The following is a 27,732-nucleotide window of genomic DNA, read 5'->3' as shown; positions in this document are numbered from 1 at the left end:
CATTATACACCCCCGCTACCACCAAACCCCGCCCACCTCAACCAACGCACGGAGGGGGGGGGGGGGTTTGATGTGTGTGTGGGGGGGGGGGGGGTTGGGGGGGGCAGGGTTTGGTGGTAGCGGGGGTGTATAATGTAGCCCGGAAGAGTTAGGGATGCATGGGATTCTGGGTATTTGTTCTGTTGTGTTTATGTTGTGTTACAGTGCGGATGTTCTCCCGAAATGTGTTTGTCATTCTTTTTTGGTGTGGGTTCACAGTGTCATGCATATTAGTAAGAGTGTTAAAGTTGTTTTATATGGCCACCCTCAGTGTAACCTGTATGGCTGTTGACCAAGTATTCCTTGCAGTCACTTATGTGTGTCTGCAGAAGCCTCATACAATGTGTAACTGGGCTGGCACGCTGTTTATACAGGTTGTAGAGGCCGCTAAAGATAGTGCCATCACGGCACGCCCTCGTTATTGTTGTTTGGGTGAAAATCAGCAGACATCCGATAGAATAGTTGCCCTGAATTTCGGGAGTCTACCGGAAAAATCAGTAGGGTTGGCAAGTATGACGCTGTCAAGCGTTATTCATATAAAACTGGCGGGCCGCACTAACATTAAATTTTCATATTAAGGTGCGGGCCGCAAAATAACGTCTCTGTCTGGTTTAAACATAGCACAAAGCAAAAAAAAAACTTTGTATGCAGTGTTATTTCATTTTAAATTTCAAAAGAGTTGTGTGGCTCCCATTGTTTTCTTGAATTTGTGAAACGGGTCAAAATGGCTCTTTGAGTGGTAAAGGTTGCCGACCCCTGCTCTAGACGAAGCACTTTGTTTGTTGAAAATTCTGAGGAAATTGGCCAAGTTTCAAAAACACAATGGGCCCCTTTCAGCAACCGTTCTTAAAAAAACAAATGTTGTTCTTAGGCCCACTTACGAAGTTTTTAAAGAGATTTTTGTATTCACCAATGTTTTCTTAGCTAGGATTTGTTCATAGGTGAGAACAAAATTTATGAGTGCTCCAGAGCACTCTTAAGGTGGCCTATTTGTTGTTAAGTGTGACAAGTTCCCTTACTTCTATTGTCTAATGTTAAATTAATATCATAGATATATATATATATATATATATATATATATATATATATATATATATATATATATATATATAGATAAGACAGACAGACATAGCAAAATGAGCAATATATAGACATTTCAAAATACAGTGTAGGTGCACGCACACACATGCACGCACGCACACAATGGCAATGCTTTTGCTGCTGCTGCAAGATGCCGCAGATCTAACTGGGGAGAAAGCGCATATTTTACTATTTGCCCAAAGTGACGAATATTTATTTGAACGCTTTAGGCTACCTCAGCTGTCCCCTCTTTCTTAAACTTACGTTTTGACATTATCTTTTTCCCTTGCGGGATAATACGAATTTCTGTTCTGTAATCTGTTTGTTTTCTCCGTGTGTTTGATGTCCGGCTTTTCCGCCGGAATTGTGCCTTTATATGGGGAATTAAGGGCGTTTACCTATGCCACAAACCACGTCAAACCCAGATTCCGATCCAACAAAGGTCTTAACTCATTCTCCTTCTATGCCACATCAATACGGAATGCACTCCCATCAGGTGTAAAAGAAAGTGCATCTCTATCCTCCTTCAAAACCGCACTAAAAGAACACCTCCAGGCAACTACAACCCTAGACTAACACCCTCTCTCCACCACATCCCACCTCCCCGGATTGTAAATAATCAAATGTAATTAATCAAATGTATATACTTGTTCTTATGCTTTCTGAGCTCACTATGTTCACTGCTCGCTGTACATATCCTACAAAGTCAGACCTACACTGTTACAATGTCCATTTCTCAGATTATATAATTGTTGATGACTGAAGTGCTGATAGAAACCAAACCTAACCCCCCCGCCGCAACCCCCTCCACATCCCATCCCACCCCACGGATTGTAAATAATGTAAATAATTCAATGTATATACTCTGATGATTAACTTGTGTGATGACTGTATTATGCTGATAGTATATATTTGTACCATGATGTGATTAACGTAAATTTAAACAAGTTGAAAAAGTTATTCGGGTGTTACCATTTAGTGGTCAATTGTACGGAATATGTACTGTACTGTGCAATCGACTAATACAAGTTCCAATCAATCAATCAATCAAAATGCAGATTACGGAATTGAGGGTGTTTACATATGCATATTGGGGAAATAAGGGCGTTTGTATATGCAAATTATGATAGACACGCACGTGCTAACCATTTGGCATTCAGCAACTTAAGAACAGCAGGTAAGAACAATTTGGTAGTTTAAGAACACGTCATGAATTTGAATGGACTCCTCTTAGAAAATCCCTTAGGAAGAAAGACAAGAGGAAAAGTTAGGGACTTATTGCTGAATGGGGGCCCTGTGAGCTTAGACTTCGTCTCAGTGTATCTACAAAACCAGGATTAAACTTCAAGTCACAGTTTTTCTGGGATTGAACAAAAAACACAAGAAGTTTAGGGCAACGTTTTGGTGAATTTACGAAACTGAAACAAAACAAAAAGAATCCAATTGTAAGTTAATAATACCAACAGACACTTGCGAACGTATTAGCATATTCCCTAATGCTAACGTTGCTTGCTTAATTACACAAACAATAACACACCTTTTCAGTGTCTCTGTCGGTGTAATATGAATACTATTTGTTGAATACTAAACTTTATGGCCGTTAGCCAAGAAAAATCCATAATTCACCAGAAAATACGCTAAACGGTGACGAGATGACAGGAAACACCTTCCTTTCATGCAAAACATAACGCATCTGTCTTTCCACAGAGATACGTATTACTTTATTCTAGTTTTATTTTGGTTTATTGTGCAATATATTATGTAACATTATACAACCTATCTTTATACTTGTGTAACAATTATAGTACTTCATTTGTACAGTTAATACATGTTGTATGATGTTGCTAGTTTGATCACATAACATTGCCTTTGTGCCTTTAAAAGGGTTATACACATCTCCAACAAGTCAAGGACTGTTCCTTCGCATGAGTGCATTAAATATTGACCAAGTATTTTTGTGTTTTAGTGCTCACTGCTCACAAACAAATAACTGCTTTTGCGTCATAACCTTATCAAATGAGTAGTTATGCATAAGATTACATTTGCATAAGTTACATAATTCAATATTATTTCTCCAGCTTGAACTTTATTTTTCACACTGTTAGCATTATATATCGATAGCGTTTCATTTCCCACTCAACGTCTACAGGCTGTTTATTTTTGCGTACACAGGGGAGGAACTGTGAGCACAACTACGATGATTGCCTCTTAAATCCATGTCCAGAAGCATATTCCTGCATAGATGGCATCAACAAGGTCACCTGCCTCCCTCCTACTACAGATGCCGTTCCCTTGGAGACTGCACTCAAGAACATCACTGGCGGCTTCACACCCCGTGTGCAAACGCCAACACTCAGTCCCACGCCGGCAGCTGAGCAATCCACAGGTACAAAACCACACTGCGCCTTCATGTCCTATGGGCATGCACATTTTCCAGCGTCCTTATGCTACCTTGCAGATTCAAACCGTTTAATATTTCAAGACACATATTCAGAAAGGTTGTCTATGTGCGGAGTTATCTTACTTGCTTTGTTGCGTTGCGTGATGTGCTGTCATGTTTTGTATTTTGTGTGCAGCTGCAGCAAGCAAGCGTTGAAAATAAGGAAACGGGTGGTCTGAATAAAAAAATTAAAAAAAACATTCCTATTTTTAAACTACAATTCAAAGAGCCTGAGGTGTTATATAAGGGGTGTCCAATCGTTTTGCCCTGGGGGCCGCATATATATATATATATATATGTATGTATATGTGTATGTATATATATATATATATATGTGTATATATATATATATATATATATATATATATATATATATATATATATATATATATATATATATATATGTATATGTATATAGGTGTACATATTATCCACCCATCCATTTTTATATTAATAAAATGGATGTATTATTAATAATTGATATAATTGGATATTAAGAGAATGTGAAAGTTGGGCTTCAACATTATTTACTTCTGTGACAACCTCCTTAAAATGTTGTAATCAGTCACAAATATCAAGCGGCTAAAATGCCCCAAACATGGATAAGTGTGAAGATAGTGTTTGGCATTTTTCCCATCATGCTTTGTAATGGGTTTAAATGGGTGTAACCCAGAATTTTTTTTTTTATGATGCATGGACGTTTTTTAAAGTATCCATAAATTGTTTGTTATATTGTGTTACGTGTGACTGCCGGTATGTCTGTTGGCATTTTGTGTTGTTTTTTTTGTTTTGCATCATGACGAGGGAAGGTTGTTTGCTTTGGGTCATATAAGTGCTGACCTTGCTTGCAGCCTGAATTACTCGTGTCGTCCACAAGAAGGCTGCAAAGCAACAGCATATGAATTTGCTTCTAAAAAAAATAATTGAAATCGCTCTGTAGCCGTTTTCTTTATTGAACTCATGACGTCTCACTGGCCAAATTGAAGACGTCTCATCACATATCTAAGTTTGATTTGAAGGTATCCTAAACTTTGAATGCGGTTGCAATTCTAAGACATTAAGTGGCAGTGGTGTATAGATTTTTGTGTGTTGCCTTCTCAGGGAGTAGTCTTTGCTATTAAGTCTTATGTTGTGCCCTACTTTATACTCTGTATTACACATACTCTACGTATTATACTCTACGTATTACACACAGGCTGTTAAAGTGAAAACTACATCTTAGTTGTAGTTTGTTTTTATTAACAAATTTGGAGGTGTTGAAATCACCATGTTAAAATCACTAATGCTAATTAGTAGCATGTATATGGCAAAGTCGAACTCAAATACATCTTAGAGTGATACTTGGACACGTCATCAGTAATAAACCCGGTGTCATAGGGTGTTTCGGATCTTTAATCATCAGACACCCTCATCCGGGCGACCCAGCCGGGGGTGTTCAGACCCAAAGAGCACACAGATCCCCCCCTACAAATCCATAGTCACCAGGATGCCTTCTCTGTGGCCTCAAGGATGTTCTTAGTGGCTTTTGTCCTCTGATGCCAAGGAGTTTGAACACTCGCTGTAGGAAGTGACCGGCGAAACCTCTGTAACAACTTTGATTGGTTCGCAGCGGGATTTCCAGCCACTGCTTCGGAACTCTGTGGTGAGCTCGGAGTATTTGGTCCTCTTGCGCTCATTAGCTTCGCAAATCCGGTCCTGCCAGGGGACAGACAGTCAGCTCCAGTAGCACCACTTGCTTGGTTGACTCCGATTTTAACACCATGTCTGGGCAAAGTGAAGTGGTAGCAATGTTGGTCGGGAACTTGAGTTGCCTTCCCAAGTCAACTTGGAGCTGCCAGTCAGGAGCGGTGGAGAGGAGCCCTCCTGATGTGTTGGGGCGGTGGTTTGCCTTCTGCCCTGCTTTGATGAAGGCAATCGACTGCTTCTGGGCAATCTGGTATATATATGATATTGTGTATCGCTGTGAAGACATTTCAAAACTTGGTTGTGGTGCCAGCGATACCGCCCCTCCCCTAGAGTCTTTGGCAACAGCTCAGCATGTGCTCCCAAGGAGCACATTCTCTGGTACAGATTGTGTGTGCTAGGCCCGAGGTGTGCAGGTTGACTGGGCTTTGGAGAACATCGTACACAAATTGAATGAGGAACTTTGTGCGCAGAAGCTCAGCTTTCCAGAGCTCTGCCCTAGTAATTTGCGAGGTTCTGCATCCACTTTGTCTACGCCCCTTGCTTGGACATGCTGACCATCTTCCACCTCTGCTCGGATTTCGTCTTGGACCAATTGGCGCTTCTCCTTGCCGCGGGCCCGGTCGTGTTGTGGCTTAGGAAAGCTACTTAAGGCCTGCCCTTCCTATTGCCACAGTACCCACCAAAGTCTTGTGCCTTAGCCGTGCCTCCGCTCTGCTTACGGCTTCTTGTGTCTGCCACTTCCTACCGGTCTCAATGCCGCTCAAGGACTGACAGAGCCGCAGCCAGTTCCTCTCTAGGGCCTCTACCATTGTCAATGGTACCTCATAGATTATCAGGGGCCAGAGTATTTTGAGCAGTACTCCGTACTTGTACATTAAGGCCTTGAACTTTCCTGGTAGTCCAGATTTGTCGATGGCTGTAAGCAAAGACGAAAGGTCGCTCTTGATCTGCTGCAAAGCCGCTTCATTCTTCAGGAAGCTGTCAAACATTTTGCCCAGGCCCTTAAAAGGTCTTTTGGTTACCTTTGGAATCTTAGTCCCTCCGATTGTAAAGCAAAAGAGACCTGGACTTAGCTGACTTGAAGCTCATCCTTGCCCATATGACGAGCCGTTCAAGCCCCTGAAGAAGCCACTTGCACCTAGGCACGTATGTGGTCATCACTGTCAAGTCATCCATAAAGGCTTTTGTGGAGGGCTGTCGGGTCCCAGATCTTGATGCCCTCTGCATTCAACCTCTGCCGACTTGACAATCATGATCATGGCCAAAGAAAATAATGACACCAAGATTGTACAGCCGGTGATTATGCTGCTCTCCAGGCAATGCCAAGCAGATGTGTATTGGCTTGAGGAAGCTCTTGCGCTGAAATCATTGTAATAGTCCATGATGAGGTTGCAGATCTTCATAGGAATGTGGTGTCTTGTCAGTGCTGTTTCTACAAGATTGTGCGGAATCGAACCATAGGCGTTGGTTAGGTCAAATCAGAGAGTTGCCAAGTATCCTTTGCTTTCCCTTGCCTCCCGGATCAATTGCGTCACCACTCCTGTTTGCTCCAGGCACCCAGGCATACCAGGAACCCCCCCACTTCTGGACATAAGTGATAAGGTGCTTATAGACCTTGTAGGGTACACCACTGGGGCCGGGAACTGAACAAGATCTTGCAGCTTTGGTAGGATTGCAATTGAGAATTGGGACACCCGTTCTGGAGGTGTCACCAGTGCCTTGCATGGGCCAAGCTCCTGGTCTCTTGCAGTGTCACTGAAGGTGGCACTGAGATGATGGTCGATCTCTTTTACTGGGCTAGTGAGGAGGCCACTTCGCTTCTGGCCCAGTAGCCTTATAGTGAAGGTGAAGGGGCGCATCGCTTCCGAGCTACTTCATTTCCCTTCCTTCGGTGCCATTCAGCCCTCCTCAGTGTGATGAGCTTCTTTCTTACCATCAAGCACTTTAGAAAAGTGGAGCTTTATTCAGAGTGCTTCTGAAAAGAATTCACTCTGCTTCACTTTTGTCACATTTTGTTATGTTACAGCCTTATTCCAAAATGAAATACATTCATTTGTGTCCTCAAAATTATACAGACCTTACTCCTTAATGAAAATGTGAAAAGTTGGTATTGGAAATTTCAACATTACCCAGTCCTAGAGGCAGTTTGGCTGAGTCCACTGTGAGTGATGCCCAGCTGATTCTTTCCTTAAGTGTTTGAGACGGATGTGACATCAACAAAGCAACAAATGTATCGAAATATAGCACTGTTGGATTTTACGTGAATCGATACACGGTAGTACTGACAGAATTCGGTCGAGCTTGTAAAAAATACCAAATGTGTTACCCATCCCTTGGCACAGTGTGAAATGATGGAATATAATGTATGGATCTATTTCTTTATTCACAGCAGTGTTGGTCAAGATCCAGACATGTGGAACTGAGTTATGGGAGTCTAATGTCTCATGGCAACTGGCACCTTTAACCCAAAACGGCAGAGTACTTTTGCATCATACCAAATAGGATATGTGAAGATTTTCCTTCCATGTCATTAAGGAAGCAATTTGTGTTTTTGGTGATTAAGCAAACTTTGCTTCCAGTGATAACTCACAATTTATTGCTGCCCATCTGTTTAGTATACAGGCCTGAGTTTTGGTGACGAATGAGATAATTACTTTGGAGGGGTTTGTTAGGGTGTCCCCAAAATAGTAACTGTGAACAGTTTTGGCCCTAAACACAATTTTCTTTGTGGCCCCAGTTAAAGTTGTCATATTATGATGGGTTTGTTTTTCTTCATTTAGAACCCTGCCTTTTGGTCTACATTACATGTAATGATGGTTCTTTGTTCAAAATGTGTTGTAGATTTTGTTTTACAGACCATCTTCAAGCCGCTTTCTGACTCTCTCTTCAGAATGCGCTGTTTTGTTGGCGCTCTTATTTACCCGGAAATAATCTATCACAGGGATCCTCAAACTATGGTTCATGTACGACTAGTGGTATGTGGGCTTCATCTAGTGGTACACCAAATATTTGATTCATATTTACAGTAAGTACAGTGTTTTATTTTCCTATATTCAAAGACAGTGTTACTGTCAAACTGTGTTTAATGTTACAGTGTCCAAAATATTAAATATTTGTGTTAAATAAAACCCCTGCCTTGTTTTTAATAAATATTTAGGCCTACTACCCTACTGTATTGTAATGTTGGTCATAATGGTTGGACTAGTGCGGTAATAGCCTAGTTTTTTCTGAAGTGGTACTTGGTGAAAAAAGAGAACCACTGATCCATTAGCATACTTGCCAACCCTCCCAGATTTTCCGGGAGACTCCCGAAATTCAGCGCTTCTCCTGAAAACCTCCCGGGACAAATTTTCTCCCGAAAATCTCCCGAAATTCAGGCGGACCTGGAGGCCATGCCCCCTCCAGCTCCATGCGGACCTGGAGGGTGTGCATGGAGCAATGTTGTTGTAATATATTGAGTTGGAGGCAATAAACAGGCGAGGGGATGAAGTACGTCTCTTTACTGTAGACTTCAGAAGAGACTCACACACTTGACGTCAGGTGCGCAACACCACGTAAATTGTTGGCCAACAAAAAATTAACCCCAGTACGCTATAGCCAACATTCACCAGGAGATGGCAACAGACAAACATAGATCACTCTATTACATTCCTCCCCTTTTATAAATGTAGAAGTTACTCAAAAGAAATAAACAACCCAACCAAAAAATGCAGCAGCTCAATTAAAAAACTGTACTTAAGCCACATTCTTTTTTTTTTTTAGTACTGAACTCTTAACCCTCATTTGTAAACAATAACATGCTTATTATACAAACAGTATTTGTACATCTTTAACACAGATGTTTATACTGTCTTCAGAGATTAATTTTTTTTGGTGGTACTCGAAACCTTTCTGGGTACCTGCGGATCACTGGTGGGGTTTTTGTTGTGGGTGATCTGGGTTCTGATGATGGCAACTCAGCAGCCCGTGAATCTGGTTCAATGAGGAGACTAGTTTGTGTCTGACTCACTGATGGTCCTGGTGATGGAACTGAAACAGCACTGTCCAGTTGTACTGATGGCACATTTTCTGCAACTGGTGGAGACTAGATAACTGGCAGTCTCTCCATGTTTTCTCGCCATGGTAACATGTGATCCACATGCACTGTGCGCTGTCTCTGTCCCTCTTGATAGATAGATAGATTGATATATATATATATATATATATATATATATATATATATATATAAGAAATACTTATATATATATATATAAGAAACACTTATATATATATATATATATATATATATATATATATATATGTATGTATATATATATATGTATGTGTATATATATAAGTATTTCTTATATATATATATATATATATATATATATATATATATATATATATATATATATATATATATATATATATATATATATAAATATATATACATATAAGAAAATACTTCACTTTCAGTGAATTCTAGCTATATATATATATATATACACCGCTGCTGCCCACTGCTCCCCTCACCTCCCAGGGGGTGATCAAGGGTGATGGGTCAAATGCAGAGAATAATTTCGCCACACCTAGTGTGTGTGTGACAATCATTGGTACTTTAACTTTAACTTTAACTTTAACTTATATATATATATATATATATATATATATATATATATATATATATATATATATATATATATATATATATATATATATATAAATATATTTATTTTATTGCACCTGGGGATAAGTTGATTGGCAACACTAAATTGGCCCTAGTGTGTGGATGTGAGTGTGAATGTTGTCTGTCTATTTGCGTTGGCCCTGCGATGAGGTGGCGACTTGTCCAGGGTGTACCCCGCCTTCCGCCCGATTGTAGCTGAGATAGGCTCCAGCGCCCCCCGCGACCCCAAAAGGGATAAGCGGTAGAAAATGGATGGATGGATATATATATATATATATATATATATATATATATGAGAGATGAAATAGTCTTATGATTTTTTTTCCCACACATACATACATATATATATATATATATATATATATATATATATATATATATATATATATATATATATATATATATATATATATATATATATATATATATATATATATATATACAGTATATATATGTATATATATATATATATATATATATATATATATATATATATATATATATATATATATATATGTACTGTATATATATATGAAATACTTGACTTGGTGAATTCTAGCTGTAAATATACTCCTCCCCTCTTAGCCACGCCCCCAACCACGCTCCGGCCCCACCCCGACCACGCCCCCACCCCCCACCTCCCGAAATCGGAGGTCTCAAGGTTGGTAAGTATGCCATTAGATATCATTAGCTGCTAGCTTTTCAGCCAGTTGACCCAAAAAAAACAAAAATACAATATTAGACAGAAGGGATCTGCGAGGTTAGGATATTTGATCTGAAGACGTATCTCGTGTTCTATAGGTTTGAGAACTGGGACCTGCATGGTCATTTATCTAATCAATCTCCTGGATCAGTCAGGTAAATCCCGATAAGGAAAGTGAGGAAACACTGACGAAACAAGTGTAGAAAATAAATAAATTTACGATTGCACATAAAAGATGAAAGTCTTATCATTTGAACACAGCCAGGTAAAAGCAACAGAGCTCAATCTGTCATATATGTTCTTGCTACTGAATTTAGTAGTGTGTGAGAGGAGGTGGATTGTTTCTTCTTGACAGATGAGGTCTACCTTCCCTTTGAAACTGTTCACCAAGCTACAGAGCAGTTAAACAGACCAATTGAACACAGACGAGCTTGAACCAATTCACTGTGACACGCTGAAATTCACTCTGGGCCAAACATAATGGAGTCTTCCCATCTGCACCTGATCCAGTATTGGTGCAAGGCGAGGTGCATTTGTACACAGGGTTAAATGCACAAAAGATCAGAAAGCCAGGCATCTACAAAATGTCCTATTTGTTCATGTATGCAAAGATAATCATAGCAAATTTGTTTTTGAGTAATAGAACCAGAAAACCTGCAATTTCAATCCAACTAGGTCACAATCCAAAAGCAAGCAGTGCCCTTGGTGCTGCCTCAAATAGACTCAGACATTACTTCTTTAAACCCCAGACTGCTACACAACCTTTGTAAAAAAAATACACGTCAATGGACACTTTAACAGAGACTATGAGGTAGACTGACTCTGTCAGATTTGCTGTGTTGTAATCAACAAACGTTATATCACCAGCAGACCAACATTCCATCGTCACTGTGCACACAATGCTGAGGTCCGCAATTTGAGAGAATCTCAGAAGGAAGTGGAAAGAAACTAACTGTTGTTAAAACCATGATTACTTTATTTCGCCTTGTATACCTACACCTGTACAAGATATGAGATGCAATGCAAGTGCTGTATCAGCAATACTGCCTTTACTAATGCAAACTTTCATATTCAAAACTTACACTGTATTTACTGCACATAAAATGATACAGAGGTGACTCAAATTTAGAGTTTATCCGAAATGCTGTAATGACAAACTGGAAACGTAATTAATCATACTGTAATTGTATGCATGTCCAAAATTAACTATCACCTTAAAGGGGAACATTATCACAATTTCAGAAGGGTTAAAACCATTAAAAATCAGTTCCCAGTGGCTTATTTTATTTTTCGAAGTTTTTTTCAAAATGTTACCCATCACGCAATATCCCTAAAAAAGCTTCAAAGTGCCTGGTTTTAACCATCGTTATATACACCCGTCCATTTTCCTGTGACATCACATAGTGATGCCAATACAAACAAACATGGCGCATAGAACAGCAAGGTATAGCGACATTAGCTCGGATTCAGACTCGGATTTCAGCGGCTTAAGCGATTCAACAGATTACGCATGTATTGAAACGGATGGTTGTAGTGTGGAGGCAGGTAGTGAAAACGAAATTGAAGAAGAAACTGAAGCTATTGAGCCATATCGGTTTGAACCGTATGCAAGCGAAACCGACGAAAACGACACGACAACCAGCAACACGAGAGAAAGCGAGGACGAATTTGGCGATCGCCTTCTAACCAACGATTGGTATGTGTTTGTTTGGCATTAAAGGAAACTAACAACTATGAACTAGGTTTACAGCATATGAAATACATTTGGCAACAACATGCACTTTGAGAGTGCAGACAGCCCAGTTTTCATCAATTAATATATTCTGGAGACATACCCTCATCCGCTCTCTTTTCCTGAAAGCTGATCTGTCCAGTCCAGTTGGAAATGCATCTGCTTTGAGTGTCGCAGGATATCCACACATTCTTGCCATCTCTGTCGTAGCATAGCTTTCGTTGGTAAAGTGTGGGGAACAAACGTCCAATTTCTTGCCACTTTCGCATCTTTGGGCCACTGGTGCAACTTGAATCCATATCTGTTTGTGTTGTTACACCCTCCGACAACACACCGACGAGGCATGATGTCTCCAAGGTACGGAAAACAGTCGAAAAAACGGAAAATAACAGAGCTGATTTGACTCGGTGTTTGTAATGTGTTTGAGAAAATGGCGGATTGCTTCCCGATGTGACGTCACATTGTGACGTTATCGCTCCGAGAGCGAATAATAGAAAGGCGTTTAATTCGCCAAAATTCACCCATTTAGAGTTCGGAAATCGGTTAAAAAATAGATGGTCTTTTTTCTGCAACATCAAGGTATATATTGACGCTTACATAGGTCTGGTGATAATGTTCCCCTTTAACCAGAATTGGTTCTATGAAGGAGCTCTTAACTCAAAACACTTGTATCATACATCAAGGACTTCCATTTAAAATACATTGAAATAAATAAAAAATAAAAACTGCACAAATTTAACATGCAACGTGCCTTTTAAAAAGAAAAATGTTGAGCTAAGAAATACACAATACAAGGCAGACTTAAAGTCCTTTAATTTTGTTAATTATGTTTGTGCTTACCGACCTCGAAGCAATTGTATGTGGTACAAGGTGTAATGATTGCAGTGGATTGCAGTCACACATAAGCGATACGTGTGGACTGCAGGTTGACGCCTGTTCAATAAATGACTCTAGCAAGAACAGGTTAGCAAGCAAGCCCAAAACGTTGATGTTTCATTGACAATATGGAACATTACACACGGCGCTCAAAAATCTGTCAAAAGTGCCCAGCGCCACCAAACCCCGCAGCCCTTCCCTCACGTCCAGGCCCCCCCCGCCCACCACCCACCAGGCATCCCATCTGTCAAAAAGCCATAAGGGCCCAGCCCTGCGCCCACAGCCGGCATGCCACGGCACCTCAGCAGACCCCGTGATCAGCAATGCACACCGGGGCAGCGACACATACATATGTACCTACATACATACACACAGATTTCACCATACATATATACAAACGTACACACACCCACATACACGCGTACCCATATATACACATATAATTTAACAGAATAAGTTAAATAAGACATGCATTCCAAAGACATGCACCTGGGGATAAGTTGATTGGCAACACTAAATTGGCCCTAGTGTGTGAATGTGAGTGTGAATGTTGTCTGTCTATCTGTGTTGGCCCTGCAATGAGGTTGCGACTTGTCCAGGGTGTACCCCGCCTTCCGCCCGATTGTAGCTGAGATAGGCTCCAGCGCCCCCCGCGACCCCAAAGGGAATAAGCGGTAGAAAATGGATGGATGGATGGAAGTTAAATATATTAAATAGATTAAAAAAAAAAAAAAAAAAAAAAAAAAAATATATATATATATATATATATATATATATATACATATATATATATATATATATACACATACATACACATATATACATACATGCATACATACACACATACATACATACATACATATACACATATATATATACATATATATACATATACATATATACACATACACATACACATACACATACATACATATATACATATATATAAAATAAATAAAAATAAATAAATAAAATTAATTAAAAAAATAAGGGCGGAGTAAAACACAGGAGGGGGACTCCCGCAGGGCAGTCGGGCAGCACCGCCGGGGCCCCAACAAGGGAGGCAAGCAGCCCCCCCAACCCGGCACCAGGCAGGCCCGCACAGCCGCAGCGCAGGGCGACCCCGGGCAGACCCCGCCCCGCGCCCCAGGGGAAGGAGGAAGCCCACGGACACCCGGAGCCAGAGGGGCACGAGCCGACCCCCGCCCGACAGCGGCAAGACCCCAGCCCCACGGGCGTAACCCCCCGCCCAACCACCCACGGGAGGGACAGCCCCCCCAACCAACCCAAGGCGGCCGCCCACAGCCCCACCCGCACCCCTCTTGTTTATTTGTATTTATTTTATTTTATTTAAAGGGTTTATTTTTATTTTATTTTTTATTTTTTATTTTCTTTCTATTTATTTATTTATTTATTTATTTATTTTTTGTGTTGTGTATGTATGTGTTTGTGTATATGTGGGCTTATGTATATGTGTGTGGGTGTATTAATGTGTATATATGTGTGTATGTGTATATGTATATGCACGCATGTGTATATGTGTGTATGTGTATGTATATGTATATGCATATATGTATGTATATGTGTATGTGTGTATATATGTGTGTATGAATGTGTAGGTGTGTGCATGGGTGTGGATGTCCAGTGGCTCAATTGGCCTGGCTGTGGATGAGTTGGGGTAGGTGGGTTGGTGGCCTCGGTGGTAGCCGGGGGTGTGCGTTGTTGTGGTTTACGGGGTCGGTCGCTTTTTTGTTTTGGTTTCGGCGGCCGCGGGTGTTTGCACTGTGGACGGGCGGTGGTGGTGATGGTTGCTGCGGTGATACCAGCGGTTGGCATTGCTGTGTTGGGTTGGAGTGGTTGGGGGACTGTGGCTGGTGTCTGTGCGCTTGTGGGGTTGTGGGGCTGGCTGGCGTTGGCTTGCCGGCTGGTTTGGGGGCTGGCGTGCGGACGGGATGCATTGGCTTCTTCCCCCGTTGGGGGGCTCCTTCCCCTGGCCGGGACTCGTATAGGCACGTTGCTGTGTGGATGGCCGGGATGCGGTGTTTGCATTGGGCGTGGGGGCTGTGCAGTTTTTCTGCGTTTGGTTGCCGGTATGGGCTCTGCAGGGTTGGGTTGGGGCGGGCGGGGGATGGCTTTGTTTGGCGGGGGGAGGGCTCGCGTGGCGTCACGTTAAAGTGGTCTGGTGTGGGTCACGGGCTGTGGCGGGGGATGGCGGCCTCCTGGCCGTAGTTCCTGGTTGTCGGCCGCGTGGACTGGGGGGATGTCCGGGCCCTCTACTCCTCCTACTTATAGCACACACAGTCACACATATATAGGACTTTGGGGATTGTCCTGCGGGGAGGCATGGCGGGGGGTTGAGGATGCCTCCAATGGGGCTCCAGTCCTCCTGTCTTGTCCCCTGCTCGTCCATCCCTCAATCTTAGCTGCATATTAGACACTTAGGATTTGGGGGGCTTGGCTTGGTTGGGACCCACCATGACCTTGATGTCCCCCAATTTTAATCGCATTATTAGTTCCCACAAGCATACATATCTCACTCACGCTACAGTACACACATCAATAGGGACTGGAGGTCGGCTGTAACGGCTGACCTCCTAATTTTAACTACACAGTAGACACTCTGGGGGCCTTGTACACATGCATGGGGGGTTTGGGGTTCGGCGCACCCCTCATTGCCTCATCGGCCGGCGGGGACTGCGGTCTGGTGGCCTGCCAGGCTTTTATTCATTTATTATTGTTATATATTTTTTTATTTTTAATGTATTTATTATTTTTATTTTTATTATTTACTTATTTTTATTTTATTTTATTTTTTAAATGTTTTTTTTTTTTAAATCTTATTATTTATTTGTGTGTGGCGTCGCACGGGTCTCACTTCCTGTTGGGTGGGGTCTGTGCCCGTGTGGCCCGACCTTGCGCTGTGGAGTCTCTGTTGGTGACTTGGTGTGGTGGCGGCGCGGCCCCCGTGTCTGGTCTGGATGCTGTGTCTCGGTTGTTTGGGCGGTGGTGTGTTTGTGCGGGTTTGGGTTGGGGTGAGGGGCCTTTTGGTGGGGGGGGGGGGGGGGGGGGGGGGGGGGGGTGTCTCTTGTTTGCGTGTTGGCGTTCGGGCTGACTGGCGGGCTGGTGCCGGCTGGTCTCCGTGGTCCTGGTGGCGTATGGTTGCTGGTCGCAGTTTTTTTTTATCGCTTTGATTTGATTGGCTGGTGCTGGCTGTCTGGGGTTATTGCGGCTGCTGTTTCTGCTGCCGTTTGTTTGTGGTGTGGGCGCCCGTGGCTGCTGGGTCTGGTGCAAGGGTGTGGCTGATGTTGTGACTGGTGGCAGCGCGTGCGCGTGATGGCTGTCGGGGCTGACGAACTGTGTATATGTATGTATATGTGTGTGTATGTATGTATGTATATATATATGTGTTTGTGTACATATGTGTATGTATATGTATATATGTGTATGTGTGGGTATGTATACATGTATGTGTGTATGTGTATGTATATATGTATGTATGTATGTATATTTCTGGGGGTACGCTCTGGGCCTGCCTGTCAGACGGGGGTCGACGCCTCAGGCTACTGCATCCGAACTGCGTTTCTGGAGCTCCTGGGTCCCGCTGTCCATCCTTTCCGGGTGCCCGTCTTGGTTGGGGCCTGTTGGGCCTAGTCCCTGCGTCTATTGTGGTAGCTTGGTGCTGCAAGGTATTCCGAGGTGCTGCGAGTCGGCCAGTTGCTGGGGTAGTGACCTTGTTTGTCAGCATGTTTGTGATCTTCTTTTAATTCTTTTTTTAATTAATTTATTAATTTATTTTATTTTTTATATATTTTATTAATATTATTTTTTTATTTTTCCCCTCCCTCAGAGGGGGGGCTCGGCGGGGCGGTTGCTGGTTGTTCCATCTCCATCGTTGGGGTCCCTGCAGGTGGGGTGGGAGGTTCCCGTGGCCCTGTGCCTGGGTGGTCCTGCGGCGGCCGATTTGGGTGGGGTGGCCGGGGGATGGCCTCGCCGCGCTCTCCGGGGGTGGGGGGTAGGCTCGTGGGGGCCCGGTTGCCGGTGGGGCGGGGGCTGTCTTCCCGTCCGGTTGCGGGGAGTCTCTGGGTCCCTCGGGCGGGGCGTCTCGCCTTTCTGCCCGTGTGGGGTGTGGTCTGGCTGTCCCCTGCTTTTCTCGTGCCCTGTCCTCTGCCGGGTGCGTCTGTCTGCGGCCTGCTGCTGGCCCTTGTGGGCGGTACGGTGGGCCGGGCTTGGCTGCGTGGGGGCGGTGGTCCCTGGTTCCCTGGGCACCACGCCTACTGTTTGTGGGTTGGGCTCTCGGGGGTGATGGGGCCGTGCTCTGGCTCCCACGCACTCTGGGAGTCGAATGTATTGTACATGCAAATTCACATATGCTCACATACGTACATAGGTACCTACGCTCCCACATGCATACACAAATACAGTACATATTTACCTACCTAAAGTTTGTACATCCACACGCACATTCAATATACAAACATACACATACACATACTGTACATATACATTCACTGTACAAACACATATACACATTCTGTACATATACATTCATTGTACAAACACATATACACATTCTGTACATATACAAGTACATATGCATACTTACACTCATGCACATAATCACGTTTCATCAAACATATATTAACGTTGTTGCCCTAGGGTAAACTGGGTGTAACACATGGCACACTGACAAAGCTTAACCTATTGTGACTATAACAATCTACAAGGTTAATGTAGGTTGCTTCTCTTTCTCCCCCTCCATTTTTATGCATTCTTTCGTATCTCAAGTTATCATTACGTATATGTATTGTTGCATTTAAACAACTGTATTGTTGATAATAAAGGTAAATTATTGGTATTGTTCATTATCAATAGCGCTATTTCTATTGGTATTTGTATTGATCCATTTGTAGTGTAATAATGCTCATTGTCATTTCTGTATTATTTTTTATTTTTCGCTAACTGCTTATTTGCTATTACTTTTACCATCATATTTGTACATGTCGTATTTGCTGATGTTGCTCTATTGTTGTTGTTGTTGTTGTTGTTTGCTGTTGTTGTTTTTGTCTCTCTGTCTAATCCCCCTCTTGTCCCCACAATTTCCCCCTCTGTCTTCTTTTTTTTTCTCTTTCTATCCCCTCCTGCTCCGGCCCGGCTGCACTAAATGATAATATAAATACATTTAATAAAGTCAAATACAAATAAGGCAACAAGAGAAGTATCCTACACTTCTCTTTTGTAAAGTAAATCTGAACAGCCGACATGGGCATCTACATCAACTATATGATTTGCCTGAGAAGCTGGACAGGACACAAAAAAAAAAAAAAAAAAAAAAAAAAAAAAAATCTGTCAAAATGTTTCAGTACGACTTTGGTAAGCTACGAAGCCGCACCGCTTGATGGGATTGCCGGTGCAATACAGCTACCATAGTCACACATACTATGCTTCAACATACGGGTATTATTATGGTGTGTGTATAAGGACCCCAAAATGGCACCTTTTAGGAGACATGATATCTGGCGCTGGTACCTGCTGTCGTGTATTTGGGATCTGCATAAGTCCTGAAAATTTGCATGTGTAGTCTGTGCCGTAGTCAATAAGCTCCTTCTTTTTCCTCTATCCTCTCGGTGTGGGGCATTCATCTTCCGCTGTTGCCATTTCTAATATTAAGTAGCTTATAGTTCTAATTTATATCTATCAGTAGAGTCACAATGGAAGCGCTATAAACTACTGGTACAACAAAGATGACGGGGAGAAGACTCTGTCAAAGTGGAGGCACATAAACAAGACCGTACAAAAAACGGCGCATCCTGAAGCGACTGTCAGAAAGCGGCTTGAAGATGATCTGTGAAACATAATCTATGCAACATTTTGACCAAAGAACCACCATTACATGTTATGTAGACCACAAGAAAGTGTTTTAAATGTAGAAAAAAAAAGATAGTTTAATCCCTTTGCGCCTTATGTATGAAAATTGACTCGAATAGAACTGGTCAGCGCCTTATAATCTGATGCACCCAATCCGAAAAATACGATAGTTTTATAAAGTCATGTAAAAATGAATGTACAGCATTTACCTTGGAGAGTGGACTTCTGCATTATCTCCTCGCACCATATTCTTGGTCAAACACACCGTCAGCAGCTGTTTCGTATATTTTCATGGATAAATGTCCGCCGTTGAAATATAATTGTAACATTCTCGGTCGGCGTTGGACTCATTCTACTTCAGTGTGGTGCAGACTAGCAGTGACACGCTCAGATTACTTTGCCAAGTTAGCGACACACTCGGTCATGTTTTTGATGATTTCTTTCTTAAATTCAATAATTATTATTTACTTCTTATTCCCAGCACTGTTCCTCACTCTTACTTTCTTCTAATCCTGGGAGGAAACACAAAGTCTGTAGTTATAAGCTAATACTAGCAAGTATGCTTTTGACAACATTTTTGCATGCAACTTTAGGCATTAGGATAGACAGCTCTTATCTTAAATCACTCTAAAGTTGGGGCACCCTTAAGTTGAGGTACCACTGAATTAACATTCTAACCATCAACAAGTAACAAATACAAACCCCAAAACCAGTGGAGTTGGCACGTTGTGTAAATCGTAAATAAAAACAGAATACAATGATTTGCAAATCCTTTTCAACCTATATTCAATTGAATAGACTGCAAGGACAAGATACTTAACGTTCGAACTGGAAAACGTTATTTTTTTGCAAATATTAGCTCATTTGGAATTTGATGCATGCAACATGTTTAAAAAAAGCTGGCACAAGTGGCAAAAAAGACTGAGGAAGTTCAGGAATGCTCATCAAACACTTATTTGGAACATCCCACAGGTGAACAGGCTAATTGGGAACAGGTGGGTGCCATGATTGGGTATAAAAGCAGCTTCCATGAAATGCTCAGTCATTCACAAACAAGGATGGGGCGAGGGTCACCACTTTGTGAACAAATACGCGGGCAAATTGTCGAACAGTTTAAGAAGAACATTTCTCAACCAGCTATTGCAAGGAATTTGGGGATTTCACAATCTACGGTCCGTAATATCATTAAAAGGTTCAGAGAATATGCACGTAACACTGAATGCCCATGCCCTTGGATCCCTCAGGTGGTACTGCATCAAAAACTGACATCAGTGTGTAGAGGATATCACCACATGGGGTCAGGAACACTTCAGAAAACCACTGTCAGTAACTACAGTTTGTCGCAACATCTGTAAGTACAAGTTAAAACTCTACTATGCAAAGCGAAAGCCATTTATCAACAACACCCACAAACGCTGCCGGCTTTGCTGGGCCCGAGGTCATCTAAGATGGACTGATGCAAAGTGGATAAGTGTTCTATGGTCTTACGAGTCCACATTTCAAATTGTTTTTGGAAACTGTGGACGTTGTGTCCTCTGTAACAAAGAGGAAAAGAACCATCCGGATTGTTACAGGCGCAAAGTTCAAAAGCCAGCATCTGTGATGGTATGGGGGTGTATTAGTGCCCAAGGCATGGGTAACTGACCCATCTATGAAGACACCATTAATGTTGAAAGGTACCTACAGGTTTTGGAGCAACATATGTTGCCATCCAAGCAACGTTACCATGGATGCCCCTGCTTATTTCAGCAAGACAATGCCAAGCCACGTGTTACAACAGCGTGGCTTCATAGTAAAAGAGTGTGAGTACTAGACTTGCCTGCCTGTAGTCCAGACTTGTCCCCCATTGAAAATGTGTGGTGCAATATGAAGCCTAAAATACCACAACGGAACAACTTAAGCTGTACATCAAGCAAGAATGGGAAAGAATTCCACCTGAAAAGCTTCAAAAATTGGTCTCCTCAGTTCCCAAACGTTTACTGCAGCGTTTCTCAAAGTGTGGGGCGCGCCCCACTGGTGGGGAATAGAGACATGACAGGTGGGGCGCGAGGAACGGGAGGAAATTTCACTTTAAATTTTATTTTTTAATTATTATATTCTTAGATTATTTTTTTTACTATGCTTTCATTTTCTATACACACTGTAAATCACTTTGTGATTCTGTCTGTGAAATCCACTATATAAATAAATGGAAATTACCGGTACTTATTTTTACTGTAGGCTTTATATTTCTCGGTACGAGCGAAAGTTTGACAGACATAGCAACAGTAACTAATGGGGGCGGGGCTAAGCGGAACAAACTTTCGCGCGGATGGGTAGCAGGCTAATGTGTGGATCACAATTACACAAATATATACATTTGTGACTCGCACCTCAAAGGTCGTCGAGCCAGAGCCAGCGCCTGCAGAGAAACAAAAATGTGACGGGCACACACTGTGTCATTCACCGGGAAGCACTAGCGTCAAGGCAGCTCAGCCCCGAACTCAATGAGGTTTTAACAGATGTTGTGAGCGCGGTAAATTTGATCAAAACACGACCACTGAAAGCGCGACTGTTCTCTGCACTGTGTGAGGAAATGGGAGCTGATCATACAGCCGCGCTGTTTCACAGTGAAGCAAGGTGGCTCTCCTGAGGCAAAGTGCTGTCACTTGCCCTGTCTTGCCAAATGCATAGCTCCTCCTTTTTTTTTTGCAAAGATTGCAAAGTGGCACTTTTATTGTATTTATTATTGAACTTGATGCAAGTTATTTGATTTATTATTGAACTTGATGCAAGTTATAACACTTTTTTTGATTTATTATTGAACTTGATGCAAGTTATAACACTTTTTTTGATTTATTATTGAACTTGATGCAAGTTATAACACTTTTGTTTTATTTATTATTGAACTTGATGCAAGTTATAACACTTTTTTTGATTTATTATTGAACTTGATGCAAGTTATAACACTTTTGTTTTATTTATTATTGAACTTGATGCAAGTTATAACACTTTTTTTTATTTATTATTGAACTTGATGCAAGTTATTTGATTTATTATTGAACTTGATGCAAGTTATAACACTTTTATTTGATTTATTATTGAACTTGATGCAAGTTATAACACTTTTTTTGATTTATTATTGAACTTGATGCAAGTTATAACACTTTTGTTTTATTTATTATTGAACTTGATGCAAGTTATAACACTTTTTTTGATTTATTATTGAACTTGATGCAAGTTATAACACTTTTGTTTGATTTATTATTGAACTTGATGCAAGTTATAACACTTTTTTTATTTATTATTGAACTTGATGCAAGTTATTTGATTTATTATTAAACTTGATGCAAGTTATAACACTTTTACACTTTTTTTGATTTATTATTGAACGTGATGCAAGTTATAACACTTTTTGATTCATTATTGAACTTGATGCAAGTTATAACACTTTTGTTTTATTTATTATTGAACTTGATGCAAGTTATAACACTTTTTTTTATTTATTATTGAACTTGATGCAAGTTATTTGATTTATTATTGAACTTGATGCAAGTTATAACACTTTTACACTTTTTTTGATTTATTATTGAACGTGATGCAAGTTATAACACTTTTTGATTCATTATTGAACTTGATGCAAGTTATAACACTTTTTTTGATTTATTATTGAACTTGATGCAAGTTATAACACTTTTTTTGATTTATTATTGAACTTGATGCAAGTTATTTGATTTATTATTGAACTTGATGCAAGTTATAACACTTTTTTTGATTTATTATTGAACGTGATGCAAGTTATAACACTTTTTGATTTATTATTGAACTTGATGCAAGTTACAACACTTTTTTTGATTTATTATTGAACTTGATGCAAGTTATAACACTTTTATTTGATTTATTATTGAACTTGATGCAAGTTATAACACTTTTTTTTATTTATTATTGAACGTGATGCAAGTTATAACACTTTTTTTGATTTATTTTTGAACTTGATGCAAGTTATAACCCTTTTTCTGATTTATTATTGAACATGAGGCAAGTTATAACAGTTTTTTTTATTTATTATTGAACGTGATGCAAGTTATAACACTTTTTTTGATTTATTATTGAACTTGATGCAAGTTATAACACTTTTGTTTTATTTATTATTGAACTTGATGGAAGTTATTTTATTTATTATTGAACTTGATGCAAGTTATACCACAGCTGCACAGTTATTGTATTTATTATTGAACTTAATGTTATTTTATGTTATTGAGTTTGAATGTATACAACTTGATGTTCAATAAATTTGAAAATGTTAAAGCTTGGCATTAGCGCTCTGTTGGGGCGATGGGGGCAGGTGGGGCTTGAAAATTCCCCTTGTCCAAAGTGGGGGATGACAAAAAAAGTTTGAGAACCACTGGTTTACTGAGTGTTGTTAAAAGGAAAGGCCATGTAACACAGTGGTAAAAATGCCCCTGTGCCAACTTGTTTGCAATGTGTTGTTGCCACTAAATTCTAAGTTAATGGTTATTTGCAAAAAAAACAAGTTTCTCAGTTCGAACATTAAATATCTTGTCTTTGCAGTCTATTCAATTGAATATAAGTTGAAAAGGATTTGCAAAACATTGTATTCTGTTTTTATTTACGATTTACACAACTTCACTGGTTTTGGGTTTTGTGTAAAGAAAGGTTAAGAACTGCTTGGTAAAACTAAAATGAAGTAAAACTATAGTCATCTTTTTAAAGACACTTGACAAACATAATGGATCGATACTATCACCTAGTGGCATTTCATAGGTACGACTGGGATTGATAAATGGTTTTCATTGTTAAAGGGTTTGTTGTAAACCAAAACAATTGTTTGCATAAGATACTTTGCAATTTCAGTTAATACCTTCCAGACACCCAAAAATGGGTACACAAAACACTTTTTTTAACATGACGTAATTTTAGTTTTAAACACCAAAAATCATTTAAATTGCATATTAATGACGACTGAGATGGACAAATGAACATTTAACATCACTTTTACCTTCATCGAAGACTTGTTGGCGATTAGCAGCAAGGGAGGAGGGGATCCCCACAAACACAACCCCTGTACTTTGCTCCGACCTTTTTGAATTCAGTCGTCTTACTCACCTTCTTCATCAAAGTGCTGGCACTCGTGTCATATCCAAGAACGCTGTGTTCACACGACCGACTGATGTAATCATACGCAACTCTCGAGGCAGCTTTGCCGCACGACACGTCACACTGTCGTGACGCCGCAGCTTCACACGCATTTTGTGTTCGAGGAAACTGACTGGTTGGCCCTCGTCTCTTTACGTCGGCAAAGAATACAAGGTGGAAATAATCTTGGTTGTTTTAATTCTAGTCATTAGCCATTATGTTTAGGATCTGCTAAGAAAATGTGCTTGTAATTACGTTTGTAGTATTCAATAAATAGTATTGCTCATCGAACCAGAACGTTTCCAAGTGTTGCAATAAGTTTAACTTCTGGTTTTACGGTCATTGCACATTTTCTCTTTCTCCTCCTTGTGACATCTAAAACATAATTACGGTAAGTCATTTAATTAATTAAAACTAAAAGTAATTGAATTAATTCTGTAAATGCTCACTACACCGATGTCTCATTAGATTTGTTTTGTAATGTTGGTCCAAGTTTTGTTAGGCTTTTGGGTAATTTCACTTTGGAGGTTTCCACTGTATGGTGTACATTTGCCTATATGGTATACATCATTTTAATCAAATATCGAGAAATTACACTCAATTGGTATGATTTACTCTATTTAGAACACAACACTTAACCTTTAAAGGCCTACTGAAATGCGATTTTCTTATTTAAACGGGGATAGCAGGTCCATTCTATGTGTCATACTTGATAATTTCGCGATATTGCCATGGTTTTGCTGAAAGGATTTAGTAGAGAACATCAACGATAAAGTTTGCAACTTTTGGTCGCTGATAAAAAAGCCTTGCCTGTACCGGAAGTAGCAGACGATATGCGCGTGACGTCACAGGTTGTGGAGCTCCTCACATCTGCACATTGTTTACAATCATGGCCACCAGCAGCGAGAGTGATTCGGACCGAGAAAGCGACGATTTCCCCATTAATTTGAGCGAGGATGAAAGATTTGTGGATGAGGAAAGTGAGAGTGAAGGACTAGAGGGCAGTGGGAGCGATTCAGATAGGGAAGATGCTGTGAGAGGCGGGTGGGACCTGATATTCAGCTGGGAATGACTAAAACAGTAAATAAACACAAGACATATATATACTCTATTAGCCACAACACAACCAGGCTTATATTTAATATGCCACAAATTAATCCCGCATAACAAACACCTCCCCCCTCCCGTCCATATAACCCGCCAATACAACTCAAACACCTGCACAACACACTCAATCCCACAGCCCAAACAACCGTTCACCTCCCCAAAGTTCATACAGCACATATATTTCCCCAAAGTCCCCAAAGTTACGTACGTGACATGCACATAGCGGCACGCACGTACAGGCAAGCGATCAAATGTTTGGAAGCCGCAGCTGCATGCGTACTCATGGTACCGCGTCTGCGCATCCAACTCAAAGTCCTCCTGGTAAGAGTCTCTGTTGTCCCAGTTCTCCACAGGCCAATGGTAAAGCTTGACTGTCATCTTCCGGGAATGTAAACAATGAAACACCGGCTGTGTTATCCGGCACAACAGTCAAGGGGTGCATTCTACGGCAGGGGTGCGTTATCCGGCACAACACCTTCCGCAATACACCGCTTCCCACCTACAGCTTTCTTCTTTGCTGTCTCCATTGTTCATTGAACAAATTGCAAAACATTCACCAACACAGATGTCCAGAATACTGTGGAATTTTGCGATGAAAACAGACGACTTAATAGCTGGCCAAAATGCTGTCCCAAAATGTCCTCTACAATCCGTGACGTCACGCGCAGGCGTCATCATACGGTTCCCACAAGCATACATATCTCACTCACGCTACAGTACACACATCAATAGGGACTGGAGGTCGGCTGTAACGGCTGACCTCCTAATTTTAACTACACAGTAGACACTCTGGGGGCCTTGTACACATGCATGGGGGGTTTGGGGTTCGGCGCACCCCTCATTGCCTCATCGGCCGGCGGGGACTGCGGTCTGGTGGCCTGCCAGGCTTTTATTCATTTATTATTGTTATATATTTTTTTATTTTTAATGTATTTATTATTTTTATTTTTATTATTTACTTATTTTTATTTTATTTTATTTTTTAAATGTTTTTTTTTTTTAAATCTTATTATTTATTTGTGTGTGGCGTCGCACGGGTCTCACTTCCTGTTGGGTGGGGTCTGTGCCCGTGTGGCCCGACCTTGCGCTGTGGAGTCTCTGTTGGTGACTTGGTGTGGTGGCGGCGCGGCCCCCGTGTCTGGTCTGGATGCTGTGTCTCGGTTGTTTGGGCGGTGGTGTGTTTGTGCGGGTTTGGGTTGGGGTGAGGGGCCTTTTGGTGGGGGGGGGGGGGGGGGGGGGGGGTGTCTCTTGTTTGCGTGTTGGCGTTCGGGCTGACTGGCGGGCTGGTGCCGGCTGGTCTCCGTGGTCCTGGTGGCGTATGGTTGCTGGTCGCAGTTTTTTTTTATCGCTTTGATTTGATTGGCTGGTGCTGGCTGTCTGGGGTTATTGCGGCTGCTGTTTCTGCTGCCGTTTGTTTGTGGTGTGGGCGCCCGTGGCTGCTGGGTCTGGTGCAAGGGTGTGGCTGATGTTGTGACTGGTGGCAGCGCGTGCGCGTGATGGCTGTCGGGGCTGACGAACTGTGTATATGTATGTATATGTGTGTGTATGTATGTATGTATATATATATGTGTTTGTGTACATATGTGTATGTATATGTATATATGTGTATGTGTGGGTATGTATACATGTATGTGTGTATGTGTATGTATATATGTATGTATGTATGTATATTTCTGGGGGTACGCTCTGGGCCTGCCTGTCAGACGGGGGTCGACGCCTCAGGCTACTGCATCCGAACTGCGTTTCTGGAGCTCCTGGGTCCCGCTGTCCATCCTTTCCGGGTGCCCGTCTTGGTTGGGGCCTGTTGGGCCTAGTCCCTGCGTCTATTGTGGTAGCTTGGTGCTGCAAGGTATTCCGAGGTGCTGCGAGTCGGCCAGTTGCTGGGGTAGTGACCTTGTTTGTCAGCATGTTTGTGATCTTCTTTTAATTCTTTTTTTAATTAATTTATTAATTTATTTTATTTTTTATATATTTTATTAATATTATTTTTTTATTTTTCCCCTCCCTCAGAGGGGGGGCTCGGCGGGGCGGTTGCTGGTTGTTCCATCTCCATCGTTGGGGTCCCTGCAGGTGGGGTGGGAGGTTCCCGTGGCCCTGTGCCTGGGTGGTCCTGCGGCGGCCGATTTGGGTGGGGTGGCCGGGGGATGGCCTCGCCGCGCTCTCCGGGGGTGGGGGGTAGGCTCGTGGGGGCCCGGTTGCCGGTGGGGCGGGGGCTGTCTTCCCGTCCGGTTGCGGGGAGTCTCTGGGTCCCTCGGGCGGGGCGTCTCGCCTTTCTGCCCGTGTGGGGTGTGGTCTGGCTGTCCCCTGCTTTTCTCGTGCCCTGTCCTCTGCCGGGTGCGTCTGTCTGCGGCCTGCTGCTGGCCCTTGTGGGCGGTACGGTGGGCCGGGCTTGGCTGCGT

The 27,732-nt window shown here is 41.7% G+C and overlaps 1 protein-coding gene across 1 annotated transcript in view; it reads left to right on the top strand.

Annotated features, from left to right (window-relative positions):
- eys (eyes shut homolog) overlaps window positions 1-27,732 on the top strand; it is a 683,137-nt gene that overhangs the window by 379,517 nt on the left and 275,888 nt on the right. The window contains exon 33 of the mRNA XM_061958758.1: window positions 3,292-3,505. Coding sequence (XP_061814742.1) covers window positions 3,292-3,505 — 214 coding nt within the window. The remainder of the gene's footprint in view (window positions 1-3,291; window positions 3,506-27,732) is intronic.

This window comes from Nerophis lumbriciformis, linkage group LG02 (genome assembly GCF_033978685.3).
Source record: "Nerophis lumbriciformis linkage group LG02, RoL_Nlum_v2.1, whole genome shotgun sequence".
NCBI classification, from domain to species: domain Eukaryota; kingdom Metazoa; phylum Chordata; class Actinopteri; order Syngnathiformes; family Syngnathidae; genus Nerophis; species Nerophis lumbriciformis.
This window is presented reverse-complemented; position numbering and strand designations above follow the sequence as displayed.